Source organism: Haemaphysalis longicornis, unplaced genomic scaffold (assembly GCF_048455015.1).
Source record: "Haemaphysalis longicornis isolate Haplotype H1 unplaced genomic scaffold, Haemaphysalis longicornis Haplotype H1 scaffold_2, whole genome shotgun sequence".
NCBI lineage: Eukaryota > Metazoa > Arthropoda > Arachnida > Ixodida > Ixodidae > Haemaphysalis > Haemaphysalis longicornis.
In genome coordinates, this window is record NW_027526295.1 from 135,432,294 (window position 1) to 135,447,440 (window position 15,147).

The 15,147-nt window shown below is 45.9% G+C and overlaps 1 protein-coding gene across 1 annotated transcript; it reads right to left on the reverse strand.

The window, feature by feature from the left end:
* Positions 1–13,490: 13,490 nt before the first annotated feature.
* On the reverse strand, positions 13,491–14,888 carry LOC144167405 (uncharacterized). The gene has a single exon (XM_077696677.1). It carries the CDS (start codon positions 14,658–14,660, stop codon positions 13,899–13,901), a length of 762 nt encoding a protein of 253 aa, XP_077552803.1. The 5' UTR covers positions 14,661–14,888; the 3' UTR covers positions 13,491–13,898.
* Positions 14,889–15,147: the final 259 nt, after the last annotated feature.

Below are 15,147 nucleotides of genomic sequence, written 5' to 3' on the forward strand. Positions count from 1 at the left end.
GTTTCGTCTCTATCAGAAAAGCGGCCGCCGCTGCCGGGAATCGAAACCGCGTTTTTAGGCTTAGCAGCACGACATCTTAGCCACTGATCCACCGCGGCGGGTAAGGTTAGCGAAGATACGTGTCTATTCGAAATCCTAGAGATTGTGTTCTTTCGAATTGACAGGTGTGCTCAGCGTTGGGCACTGTACGTATGGTTTCGCTGATTTCCACTGGCGTTTTTGGTAGTCTCTTGTAAAGGTAAAGCTGCTCTTCACAGGCGAATAGAACGCCATGTTGTGTGCGCGGGCGTGTGTTTGCGCGCTATACGTGGAAGTTTTTTTTTGTTTATTGTTTTGCAATGGGGATGCAGGCAGCATTCCCTCTTGACTGTCGAAGTAACCCCGATAACGAAGTGGCCGCAGCCCATGGTCAGCGGTATTCTTCCGCCGCGTCTTCTTACATGTTTGGCCAATTAAGGAACCTAAATGAACCATGAAAACGGAGCCCTACCTTGCGTTATTTAAAAGGTCGCCCTTTCGTGAGTCATTAAGGACGTTGTTTCATAAGAAGGGGTGAAAACCACCGGAAAAACTTTCAAATTTTCTGCCACTCAGCATCAGCAGTGACGTAACAAGGACGTACTTCAAGCAAAATGGGCAATGTCTTAAGTTCTTATTAGCATCGAAGCAGTACGATAACACAAAGGAAGGGGCACCAATAAATAACACACTCATGTCTCTTGGCGGTGGGTTTGTGTAGTCTCTAGGACGACAGTAGGGGTGGCGAAAATAGGCTGGTACATTTTCTGTTACACCTGGCCTAGATTTTCAAATTTGACAGTAGTATTGCAGCTCATTTAAAAAAAAAACTAGTTTGAATGACGACAAAAATACTTTGATGAATTTATGATGATGAATGATGAATTTAAAGTATACAAAACTGATTTTCGCCCCTTGCTAATATTTCAGTTCTGATCTCGTCCGCGAACCGGTTCGGGGATCGAATTAGTCGAAGTGGAGCTGAACCGGAGCAAAATAAATTTACCTGATTCTGAACCGATTCCGTACCTGTATCGTTTCGGTTCGACAGGCTAATATATATTGTCACGAAGACAAGGACGATGCAGTTGTGTTGAATGAGAAACACGTTTATTGGAGCGAACTTGTGCTCCCCTAACAACTCAAAAGAATACAGAGGCGGCGAAGCAGCGGTCAGCAAAGTGACTTGCACAGGCGAGTGTCGTCGAATCGAATGCCCCGGCGTCCGCACTGCAGGCTTTTTATCTTTTGGCGCGCGTGGTCATCGAAACGTCGATTCGCATCGAGAACATAGTAGATCCAAGAAGATTATTCTGGGCTGTTCACGTTAGATCGGAATGCTCTCCCTATCACAACAGATAACACATGCGGCACAGAAAGAAAGAATGGAACACGCGCTTCCCTTGGCGCAGACATAACACAGACCGGCGCAGCCGGGCGATAAAAGCAAAACACAAATAAACAAACCACATGTATGGTTCGCGGCATTACCCCCCCCCCCTTTAAGAGTGCATCGACCCGATGCTAACATAAGCGACAGTCCGAACAAATGAAAATAAAAGTTCGTCATCGTCCGTAGAAAGGTTTTAAGCGAACCACGTGGACGACTTCAGGCCGCGTGCGTCGTCGTGATGTGCCGGAGTCACCATCGGGGATCACTTCGTAGGTAAGTTGGCCAACACGTCGTAGAATCTGGTAGGGTCCGAAATACCGTCGCGGGAGCTTCTCACTGAGTCCGCGTCGTCGTATGGGAGTCCAAACCCACACACGATCCCCTGGTTGGTACTCGGCGTCTCGGCGTCGGAGGTTGTAGCGGCCCGCATCCACCAGCTGCTGGTCCGTTATACGAACTCGAGCGAGCTGGCGGGCCTCCTCCGCACGTTGAAGATATCCGTGGACGTCGGCGTTGAGGTCGTCGTCTTCTACGTGCGGAAGCATGGCGTCGAGCATCGTAGTCGGCCTTCTACCGTAGACAAGCTCGAACGGCGTCAGCTGTGTCGTCTCCTGGATAGCTGTGTTGTACGCAAAGGTGACATACGGAAGCACTTCGTCCCAAGTCTTATGTTCAACGTCAACGTACATTGACAGCATATCTGCGATTGTCTTGTTCAGACGTTCTGTTAGTCCGTTCGTTTGGGGGTGGTACGCCGTCGTTCTTCGGTGATCCGTGTTGCTGTAGCGTAATACTCCTTGCATCAGCTCCGCAGTAAATGCCGTTCCGCGGTCTGTGATTAGGACTTCCGGGGCTCCATGTCGCAGCACAACTTGGCTTATAAAGAACTTCGCCACTTCTTGTGCAGTCCCCCTCGGAAGAGCGGCGGAAGTCCTAATCACAGACCGCGGAACGGCATTTACTGCGGAGCTGATTCAAGGAGTATTACGCTACAGCAACACGGATCACCGAAGAACGACGGCTGCGGCGTCGTGGAGTGATTGGAGGAAAATGTTATCGACTTGGTCTGCAGATCAATTATTGCGCCGTTGTCCGTCAAAAAGTCCATTCCGAGAATCACGTCGCGGGAGCAGTTAGGCAGAACGACGAACGCCGCAGGGTACGTTGTGCCGTCTATGGTGACGCGCGATGTGCACGTTCCACTTGGCGTCACGAGGTGGCCTCCTGCTGGGCGTATGTGCGGACCGTCCCATCTGGTCATAACTTTCTTCAGTTTAGACGCAAATGGTCCGCTCATTACCGAATAGTCAGCTCCCGTGTCTACGAGGGCGACTACGTCAAAGCCGTCGATGGACACCTTGACGTCAGATGCAGTCGTCCTCGAGTTCCGGGTTCGTCGGGGCGTCGTATCTCTGCTTGTACGTGTTGATGGTCGTGCACTGTGCATCGTCGTTGTCGTCGTCTTCTCAACGGACGTCTCGGTCAGGTCGGGTACGTGTCGCGCCGTGTAGCGGTCGTCGTGTTCGGGAGTCTCGTCAGGGTTAGGTCGGGTCGTCGGGATGAGGGCATGTCGTGAATCACTGTCTTGAGCACGTCCTTGCGTCGTTGGAAGGTTTCTAGTTTTTCGCCGTAGAGCAACTTCACCTCCAGAAGTTGCCGCCTTTAGTTTCCCCCGCGTGGGCTGGGGGACCTTCCACGGGCGAAGTCAGCGTTGCTACGGCGGTTCGGCGATTGGTAGGGGTAGGGCGACGGCGAACGGTTGAAACGCGCTGGGCCACGGCTGGTTTCAGATAGATACTCGTCGATCTCACGTGGTCGTTGGCCAGGGAGAGGGCGAGGTGCGTCGACGGAGAAACCACGCAGTCCGAGTCTCTTGTATGGGCAGCGACGGTAAATGTGGTCGGCCTCTCCGCAGTGGTAGCACAGAGGACGGTTATCGGGAGTTCGCCATACGTCCGTCTTCCTCGGCGTCTGGTTTCGGGCTACCGGGGGTCGGGCGGGTGACAGTGGGTGGCGGTACGACGGGGCCTCTTGACGGCGTGTTGGAGCAGGGCGGGGTCGACGAACAGCCGCGGAGTATGTCATAGCTTGTGGCTCTCGGGGTACCTCGGATGGCGTAGAAGTTCCCAACGCTTGTTGCAATTCTTCTCTAATCACGTCGGTGAGGGAAGCGACTTGGGGCTGCGGCGGCGTTGGGAGAAGTTTCCGCATCTCCTCTCTCACTATTGCGCGGATAGTCTCGCTTAGGCTGTCGGCCGGGATCCGCGTGCTGCCAAAGTCGTTCGCATTGGCCGCGCCAACAAAGTTGCGGTCATACTGCTTAGCACGCATTTCGAGGGCTTTCTCAATGGTGCTGGCTTCGGTCACGAATTCGGCGACGGTTTTGGGCGGATTTCGGACAAGTCCAGCAAACAGTTCTTCCTTCACTCCGCGCATTAAGAAGCGCAACTTCTTTTCTTCCGTCATTTCGGGGTCCGCGCGGCGAAATGGCTGCTTCATCTCCTCAACGAAGATCACGACACCTTCGTTGAGGTGTTGCGTGCGCGTTTCCAACAAAAGGGCGGCTCTTTCTTTCCGCACGACGGTAGTGAAGGTCTTAGTAAACTCGCTTTTGAACTGAGCCCAGTTTGTCAAGGAGCTCTCGTGGTTCTCGAACCAAGTGCGAGCCGAATCTTCCAAGTAAAAGAAAACGTGCCGGAACGTTTCTGCGTCGTCCCACCTGTTGAATTTCCGGACGCGCTCCAGTTTCTCCAACCATTCTTCTGGTTCTTCTGCGGGGGCTCCTCGGAACGATGGCGGTTCCCGGGGCTGCTTCAGGACGATTGGCGACGTTGTTTCTTGCACCATGGTGTTGGTTGCAGCGTTCCTTTTCTTGGGCCCTTCTGGCATCAAACCGAACTCGGGCGGTAAATCTTGCAGGCGGGGGCTGGCTCTTGTTGGACTGGCTTGGCGGCTTTTCGAGGTTGTAGTGGGCATGAAGGGTGCGTACCCAGCACCTCCCACCAGATGTCACGAAGACAAGGACGATGCAGTTGTGTTGAATGAGAAACACGTTTATTGGAGTGAACTTGTGCTCCCCTAACAACTCAAAAGAATACAGAGGCGGCGAAGCAGCGGTCAGCAAAGTGACTTGCACAGGCGAGTGTCGTCGAATCGAATGCCCCGGCGTCCGCACTGCAGGCTTTTTATCTTTTGGCGCGCGTGGTTCTCGAAACGTCGATTCGCATCGAGAACATAGTAGATCCAAGAAGATTATTCTGGGCTGTTCACGTTAGATCGGAATGCTCTCCCTATCACAACAGATAACACATGCGGCACAGAAAGAAAGAATGGAACACGCGCTTCCCTTGGCGCAGAGATAACACAGACCGGCGCAGCCGGTCGGTAAAAGCAAAACACAAATAAACAAACCCAATGTATGGTTCGCGGCAATATATATATATATATATATATATATATATATATATATATATATATATATATATATATATACTAGCGGTAGTACCCGGCGCTGCCCGGGCGGGCCAATATATTAAAGGAGCCATGAAGACAAAATACAAGTTGGGTTTATTAGAAAGACTGCTTAGTCCCGATAACAATGATACCAATATCATCGCAATCTTCCAACAAATAGCGGAGATATTAAAGAAAACGTGTGAAGCAGTCGCGACCCCCTAGCCGATTTCCCGCAACTTTTCTATGACGTCACGGAACCTTGTTTGTGCGACTGGCGGCCGCCTAACTGACCTGTCGCACCGACACATGACTGGACGTCTGTAATGGGGCCTCTAGTTCCATTTGACCACATCACTTGAATGCTAACGTGCAGTTAACGCACTGAAAATTATGTTTTATTGCTGGCCCATATGACGTCACTCGTGCTCATAACACGTCACTGTGGCGCAAAATTTGAAAGTTTTTAAATACTTCTGGTTTTTTTTTTTCGTTAAAAAAACATCTTTTGTGGCTGTAATGGAGCTGAGTGAGATACTGAATCCTAGTTCTTTTAAATTAAACGAAGTTGTATTTTCTCTTCATGGCTCCTTTAAGGACAGCAACTGGTATTTGTCAGTCGCCATATTAGGCTACTTCATTAGGAAGTGGTACACACTCGGGAGCGCCTCTCTGCTGTCAGTACATAGGCTCCTACTGCAGGCGCGTCGTGGTAATGTGAAACGACTGGTACTTGTGTTTTACTCCAACTCTCGCTAAACAAATTGCACCAAGATGGCGCGTTTGAGCGAATGAGTCAGTGAGTGAAAAAGGATTTATTGAGCCGGCGAAGTGGGAGTGGTTCCCAATTTCAGAAAGCCATGTGATGAGTGGGCAGCCTTCAGTCTGGAGGAAGTATTGTCTGGACATCCAGATCGCTGTTAGTCACCAGGTTCTCCCACAGCTCAAGGTTTGGAAAAGTGGATGGAAGAAGGAGGAGCTTGGTTTGCGTGCACTCTTAATATGATAAATGGAAGAGCGCCAGGTTGCAAACACAACTTGAATTCGGCAGGAGATTGCGCTGGGAAAACATGAAGGAGGCCGGTTGGCAGCATACGAAAAAATCAACTTACAAAAAAAAATACATGTACCCTCGGGGATTCGAACTTGCGACTTTCCAACCAAATTCCAGCGCGATCCATCCTGCGGGAGACGCGTAGTTGCAGAAGGTGTCAACAGATGGCGACCGCTAAGCGAACGCGGGAAAACCAACTGAACTTTACGTCCAAAAGGATGCAGAATAAAAAATCTCGCTGGTCTTCTTATCCGCATGTTAGGACAAAATCCTGAAAGTGGTGTTTGGGCAATTAAATGGGCAGCATTTTCAAGAAAAAACGAATGGGAGATATGAACTGGCTGGGTGGTTATTTAAAAAAGTGTAAAAGCACAGTGTTTTCCCTAAATCCCGCTTGCCTCTTTTGGGAGGGTGTCATTGGAAAATGATGTATAACAGTGTTCAGATACGTGAGTAAGTTGCCTATAACAACAAAAACCAGTTCGATATCTCAGATGGCGGCCGGTAAAAAAATTAATATCTGAAATATATTTTACCGCTTTTCACTCTGTCCATGGTGGAATTTTTAAAAATTTCAGAAATATTGACCTCCAACACAGTAACCAGAATGTGTCCTTGCAATGTGTGGCCGTTTGAAAGAGCAGTTTGGCTAGACGTGTACATAACCTGTCAGGCCTTTTTGGCTCATGAGCCGTGTCATTTGTAAAAAACAATTTGACCCTTTTAGCAACGTTGCAGAGCGAAATCCTTAAAAGCGGTTCTTTGCCTTTGTATGAGTAACATATTCTAGCAAAAATCAGTTGGATTACTGAATCGGTGAAAGATTTATTTGAGAATCTTTAGGAACACCATTTTATTTCCGGAATGCGGAATTACCTCGCTGGTGTAGGTTAGGGCGAAATCCAAAAACTGCTTTTTAGGTATTCTTAAGGGCTACTAATATCAGCAAAAAGCGCTTGGATATGTGAATGGGTGACCGAGAAAATCACGAATTCGCGAAACCACAATTTCGCCCTTTTCTTCGGTTAAGAGGACAATTCCTGGAAAACCCGCCTTAGCGAGCACCTACTCAATGACGCAAATAAACTCGTGAAATTTCAAAACTCTAGACCTAACAGTTTTGGCTGGGCGTTGATGAGTCAGTCAGTCAGTCAGTCAGTCAGTCGGGCACTTCTCTTTATAGGTAGCGATGACACCGGCTCCTACTGGAGGCGCGTAGTTGCAAAAGATGCCTACAGATGGCGAGCGCTATGCGAACGCGGGAAAACTCAAGTGGATTTTACGTGCAAAGGCATGCAAATTGAAAAATCTCGCTGTCCTTTTTGTCCGCATGTTAAGACAAAATCCTCAAATTAGTTTTTGGGCAATAAAATGGGCAGCATTTTCAAGAAAAAACGAATCATAGATATCAACTGGCTGGGTGGTTATTTGCGAATATGTAACAACACAGTCCTTTCCAGAAATCCTACTTGCCTCTATTGGGAGGGTGTAATTGAAACGTGGTGTAGAACAGTGTTGAGATACGTGAGTAAGTTGCCTATCTCAACCAGAACCAGTTCCATATCTCCAATGGCGGGCGGTAAAAAAATTAATATCTGAAAAACTATTTTACCATTTTCCACTCTCCCCACGGTGTAATTTTTAAATTTTTCAGCAATACTGACCTGCAACACCGTAATCAGAATGAGCCCTTGAAATCTGTAGCCGTTTGACAGAGCAGTTTGGCTAGACGTGTACATAACCTGTTAGCCCTTTTTGGTTCATCAGCCGTGTCATTTGTAAAAAACAATTTGGCCCTTTAAGCGGCGTCGCAGAGCGAAACCCTTATAACTGGTTATGTGCATTTGTATGAGTAACATATGCTAGCAAAAAACAATTGGATAATAAAATCGGCGAAATATTTATTTGAGAATCTTTAGGAACACCATTTTATATTATTTGCGGAATGCGAACTCACCTCGCTAGTGTAGGTTAGGGCGAAATCCAAAAACTACTTCTTAGATATTCTTAAGGGCTACATATAAAAGCAAAAAGTGCTTCGATATGTGAATGGATGACGGAGAAAATCACGAATTCGCGAAACCAGAGTTTCGCCCTTTTACGCGGTTAGGAGTGCAATTTCTGAAAAACCCGCCTTAGTGAGCACCTACTCACTGACGCGAACAAACTCTCAAACTTTCAAGACTCTAGAACTAACAGTTTTGGCTGGGCGTTGATGAGTCAGTCTGTCGGGCACTTCTCTTTATAGGTAGAGATATATATATATAATATTCATCATCATCACCAGCCTATCTACGCCCACTGAAGGGCAAAGGCCTCTCCCATTATTCTCCAATTACCTCGGTCCTGTGCCAACTGTGACCAATTTATCCCCGCAAACTTCTTGATCTCATCTGCCCATCTAACTTTCTGCCGCCCCCTGCAACGGTTGCCTTCTCTAGGGATCCACTCTGTTACCCTTAATGACCAGCGGTTATCTTGCCTTCGCATTATATGCATAGGTCGGCAAAACAGAAAGAACTCACTCAAACTCAAACACATTTTTTTTTATTTACGTTGTACTCAATCAAACTCAGACTCAAAAAGTTCGTCTTTTCACAAAATCACTCGTACTCACTCATCAAATACTCATTTGTAATCGTACTCATGAGTACTCAATGAGTACTACTGCTCATGAGTACTACTCATGAGTACTACTCATTCTGCACTCACGAGTACTACTCATTCTGCACTCATGAGTACTACTCATTCTGCACTCATGAGTACTCAATCAGTACTCATGAGTAGAGACCGGAACTTTAGGCAAAATGCCTATTTTTTATTCCAGTCCGTATCGAGCCTATTTAACATATAAGCATGAACTAAAGGAAGGGGAACATTTTAAGCAATAGTTGATTGTGCCTATACGTGCCTATTTTGAGGTTCGTGCCTATACAAGCTTTTAAGCGCCTATAAATGCCTTTTTTGTGCTGTCGAGTACAGACTTTGCCTCAATCAGTCGTATATCTCGATGGAAAAAAAGGAAATCTATTGTTGGACTGATGGGAATGCATGAGCATCTTGTCTCTCTCCATTGCTAACTTGAGGCCTCGCCCGATGCTCATTCCTTTCTCTTCAGACATCCGCCACGCAGAGTTTCTTTCACCCCACTCAGTAAAGCGTATAACCACAAAAATATCATCATCTTCTTCCTACACTATGCCAACCATGCTTAGCGTTCTAATAATCTCAGCGGTCTCGTTTTCTCGCTCTAGCAGCGGCTTTGGCTGCCTGTCTTTCCTTTTGTAGTCTGCCAGTATCGCCATTAGCCGCAGTATTTTTCATTTCTTCCTCGTTTGCCACCCTAAACTGGCTGCGTGCTCGATAATTATACAACGCGGGAAATCAGTGGCAGGAGTCACAGAGACCCGCCGAGACTCCCCGTGACTGACGGGCACGTCTGCAGAGGCAGCTGCCGCTCAGTCGCACTCCTGTTAAAGTATTCTTAGCACCGTCGCTCTCGTCACTCACGCAGCCGGCGATCTCTAAGCGCTATCTCACTTTACCGTTTTTGGGTTTATGTCGCTGGCTGTTTGACAGAGTGACGCGTAGCGACGGAAATATTACCCGAAATGCCCTATATATTGTTCGCGCAATAATACAGTGCTAACAGTGGCATAAATTGTTTTGTCACAGACAGGAGAACACGTGTTTTGAGGAATGGTCTCGTCGAATTTAGTCTGCAAGGCATGCAAGGTGAAAATAAAGAGTACGCGTTGTCCCCCAACCAGTCGGCGTGCAGCGAGTATAGAAAACAGTATGTTTGTGAATGGGGGTATGAAGTAATGAAAATGACGAGGCGCGCTGGCGTTGGAAATGGGTTCGCACTGGCTTGTTTGGAAGAAAACAAGAGAGCAATTGAAAACGTTGTATTTAGCATTTTTAAGGGTTTTTATTGAATGCTAGCGGCATAAAAAGATTCTTGCGGGTTCCGTCGGCGCGTCGTCTGCTAGCGCCCCCAACGATAGCGCGCAAGCGCCAGCCTGCGAGGGAGCCGGCCAATGGAAGCCCTACCTCTCAAGGCCAGGACGGTACTGCGGGAAAGCACAGCTACTCTCTCGGCAAGATGCGCAACATTGACTTTCACGCCTTTCCTTCTGCTTAAAAAATTGCAAATAAATCTGAACCCTTTCCCACTTATTTACCTCGGACGGGATTTTGAAAAGCCTTTCTAAACAATGCAAAACAATTACAAATTGCTCGCGAATCCCTCCCCCCCCCCCCCCAAAAAAAAAGGTCGGATTTGTTTGGTGTCGAGAATATTGCAGCGCAGATTGCACGCGGGCGAGACTAGAGCGTGCCCTAGAGAGGCAGCGCGAGGCTAGCTTGTGGCAAGATTAAGAGAAAACCTATTGACCCTATCACTACAGCCAGCACGTCAGCGTAGTTGGCGTTTCTGCTCTCTCCGTAATCCGTCCGAAGCCTGCCGACGAATGCCGAAGATTAAGACGCCGAAAAGTGTCCTTATCCGGCAATGGACCAGTGGATCGCAGTGCTACACCGTCGACGGAAAAACAGTATTCTGCCAACCCTGCGGAAAGCAGGTGAGAATACAATACTTTCCACTTGATCTTAATTAACGATATCATGCACTTGAAGTGAACACTGGACCAACCGTAAACGTGACGCCTCCAACAGTGCTTACGCTAAATTTATTCTGAATGCTCAGAACTTGCCAATAATGTGCGTTTTAAGAACTTTTTACGGTAACTGCTATTCATTGTTGTGCAATGTTTGCAACCTAATTCGGGAACTGGCTTCCTTATTGAAAATTTCCGGCACAGTGTTGGTCGGATTGTTGTATAAGCATCATGATTTTAAAAACGGTTACCTGCTATTGCGCAGCTGGCCAACTTCGCCATTCCTTCAATCAATCAATCAATCAAGAGCTTTATTATCACAAGACAGGAAAAAGGTTTACAGACTATTTGGACCGATAGCCAGGAGGCTAGTTTCCGGTCCAATACAAAAATACACATACAAATGAGTCGCAGGTATCCACCAAGTTTCGAAGATAAAGAAAATGAACAAAACAGGCAAAGAATAAATGAAACACAAAACAGTATAAACATCCACCATAATCACAATCGCATCATTAAACTACATTCTGTTTATCCAAATAAAACATCTTGCAAGACAATTTGAAGTTCCTCGCAGTTTTCACTTGAATAGGTACATCGTTCCACACTTTGGCACCGTAGAATTCAATAAGCCTTTCGCCATAAACGTTATGACACATTGGCAAGTTGAAGTTGGCGTTGGATGCTTGCCTAGTGCTCCGAACAGGGATAGAAAAACGTGCTAAGGGTACAGGAAAGTTATGGTTTATAATTGTGTTTACTAAAAGAGATATTTTGTATTCCCGAATAGTTGAAAAAGAAAGTACACGAAATTCCTTAAAAATTGTATTGACAGGACGGTTGAATGCAGAAAATGATATTATTCTTAGTGCTCGTCGTTGTAATCGATATAACGGCGTAAAATGTGTTTCATAGGTAAGCCCCCAGGCTTCCGTACAATAAATAATGTGGCACTGAAATAAAGTGAAGTATAAAGATCGTAACATACTACATGGGAAGAAAGACCGCGCTTTGGTTAACGTGAAACAACTAAACGCAAGTTTTTTACACACCTTTTGTATTTGTTCTTTCCAATGTAGGTGTGAATCAAAGACAACACCCAGATATTTGAAGGAAGTTACATTCTCAATTGGTTTGTCGTTTATATACACACTAAAAGAACTATTATCAATTACTTTTCTCCTCGAGTGAAAGATGACACATTTAGTTTTGTCGGTGTTTATGGTTAACTTACTTTTCAAAAACCATGAGTAGATACTGTCCATTTCAGCTAGTATGGTATCTTGCATTTCAGATAGAGAATCACCGCAAAATACAATTGCGGTGTCATCCGCATACATTAGTATATTGGAGTTCTGTATTGCGAGTGGAAGATCATTTACATACAAGGAAAATAAAATAGGACCTAAAACTGATCCTTGCGGAACACCACATGTTAAGTCACTGTATGAAGAATGGTGATTATCGATTACCACTTTCTGTTTTCTAGATGAAAGATAGCTCGCAAAGAATTTAAGGGAGTTGCCAATTATACCATATTTTTCCAGTTTATTTATTAGAATTGAATGATTAACCGAGTCAAAAGCTTTCTTAATGTCCAAAAATACTCCTATTGCCAACTGATTTTTGTGAAGAGCGCTATTTATAACTTGAGCAAGTGTTACAACGGCCGAGGACGTAGTCCTGTTGGGAACAAACCCATGCTGCTGCGGGCAAATTACGTGATTTTCCTGGAGATATTTTTTAAGCTGTATAGATATTAATTTCTCGAAAATGGTATTAATTACGCTTAACACAGATATTGGTCTGTAACTATTTGGATTGTTGGGATCTCCAGTCTTATAAACTGGAACAACTCGTGCAATTTTAAGTACATTTGGATAAGAACCGGAGTTAATTGCATGATTAATTATATGATGAAGGGGAACCGACAGAATGTCAATGTTTTGTTTCACTACTTTCGCTTGTATTGCGTCATAACCGACAGCTTTATTCTCCGATAGCTGGTTTACGATATTTATTATATCTCCCTGCGTTACTGTATTAATATTGAAAACATTATTGGTCGTTGGAAAATCTTCAGCTTCGTCTGCGATAGGTCCGTTGCTAGCAATTTTACCTATGTTGGTGAAATAGGCATTGAAATAATTACAGACATCAGTAGAGGGGTTGTCGGGTACAACAGTATCTTTCCGGCTCGTTCCGATAACATCATTTACAATTCTCCAGACCTTCCTATTATCACCCCCTTGACGAGCGATAAGATCTGTGTAATATTGTTTTTTTGACTTCCTCATCATTGCGACCGACTTATTCCGGTAATACTTAAATTGACTATGGTAGTAGTCATTTGTTTTATTATTCTTCCATCTTCGGTAATATGAATCCTTTTTTTTGAGCACATCAAGTATAGCAGTACTCAACCAAGGACAAATTGCTTGTTGGTAATTATGTCGGGAACACTGACGCGTTGATTGTTCAATTGCCCTTGTAATGCTTTGCACAAAGGTTTCACATTCAATCTGTACGTCCTCATCATACATGTCTTCAAAAGAGACAGAATTCAGTAACGTTCTTACGAGATCATAATCTACTCGAGTTTTCCGTTTCACGGGAACATCAGACACGGAATTCTGGTATTTTGGGGGCAAAAACACAAACGTTGGGCAGTGGTCAGCGATAGCAACATCCCATACACCAGCAGATACATTCATATCAATGTTGCATAGTATGTGATCAATTAAAGTGGCCGAGTTATTGGTTATTCGTGTAGGTTCTGCGATAACATTTTGGACGTGAAATGAAGGTAGCAAATATGTATAATCGGGGCAATCATCCTTTGACAAATCAATATTAAAATCACCACAAATAATTAAAGAATCATTCGATGTTGTAGTAGATAACAAAATACTTTCCATGGCCGAAATGAAATCACTTTTGCTTGAGTTTGGAGGACGGTAGATAACACCGACAGTGATACCGCCTTTGATGCGAACAAAAAGGGATTCAATTGCGTCTTTAGTAAACGTGCATTCGTTGAGATAGTAGCTATCTACATTCCGTCTTAGAAACAGCGCTACGCCCCCTCCACGTGCCGAACATTTTCTAGGTTGGGAATGCATATAGTAACCGGGAATTTCTGCTGTCTCGCCCTCTCTAAGCCAAGTTTCCGTAACCGCGATTATATCGAAGCTGAACGTAAATTTAGACACATAAGCAATCAACGTGTCCAAATTCTTTCGTATGCTACGTACGTTACAGTGCAAAACGGTCAGATAACCATGCTCAAGTCGCATATGTTCAATTTGAGCTGTGGTGTAAGCCATATTCCGACTTTCACTTCGTATCAGTTGAATGGTTCTTATACCACTTGAGCAAGATCATCCATGCATGAAATGTGAACGGCCCTGGAGTTATCCGTTCTGCGCATCAGGATTTTTCCATCTGCCACCCACGTGAACTTCCAATTTTTATCGCGTTTCGCCTTCAGAGCACACCCTAGAAGAATCTTTTTTGCAGGACAGAGATGCTCATTTATATATATTGGTTCTGTTCCAGGGAGACCCAAGTTGGATGTGTTCAACCGTAATTTTTTTGCTTCCTTTAGTATTTTGTCCCTTGCTGTACGTGATGTAAATTTGACAATGATGTTGGATTTAGTTTTATCTTTGGTAGGCACACGATGAACAACATCAATATCCGATTCTTTGACCGGAACCTTGAGACAGGCGGAGATGGCTGTAGTTGTGGCCAGAAGATCCTCATTCTGAACTTCCGGTATTCCCTTTATCTCCAGGTTTTCCCGGCGGCTGTATTGCTGCAGATCAATGAGCTCCTTCTTCGTTTCGTTCAGCTCTTTCATGAGGCGGCTGGTTTCTATCCTCACCGCCTGCTGTTCTGCCCTAGCATCAGCAAGTTCTTTCCTGACGTCTGTAATTTCGGTTTTGAATTCCTCAAACATCTTGTTGATGAAATCCATGCCTTTTTTCACAGCGCCAAGTTCAGTTTCAAAAACCTTAGTAAGATCTGCTTTTAATTCGCCCTGACCTTTTTGAAACTTCTCAGCCATGTCCGCGAGTGCCTTACAAAGCTCTTTAATCGTGGAGGGTTGTCTGTCGCCCATTTCTAGCACACACTTGGAGCAGTCCAGTAGCCAATGTATAACTTAATGGCTGCGATAGCCTTTGCACGTACCTGCGAAAAAAATGCAGTGGTTTTAGTAGCGATTCCGCCCAGCGGCTGCCTGGACTGCTCCGATGTGATGGCCCTTCCTGGTCAGCAAGCCCTTATGTAGCCGTTCATGCCGTGACGTCCGTGTCTCTCTGGCTGCGCAGGCGCTGTCGTCGCTCGGATGCCGATTTCTCTGCCGCCGGCACGTTTGCGATGCTACGATGAAGGGGCCATGACTGTTCAAAGGCTGTGCCGCTGAAGATTCCGGCTGCGAAAAAAATGCAGTGGTTTTAGTAGCGATTCCGCCCAGCGGCTGCCTGGACTGCTCCGATGTGATGGCCCTTCCTGGTCAGCAAGCCCTTATGTAGCCGTTCATGCCGTGACGTCCGTGTCTCTCTGGCTGCGCAGGCGCTGTCGTCGCTCGGATGCCGATTTCTCTG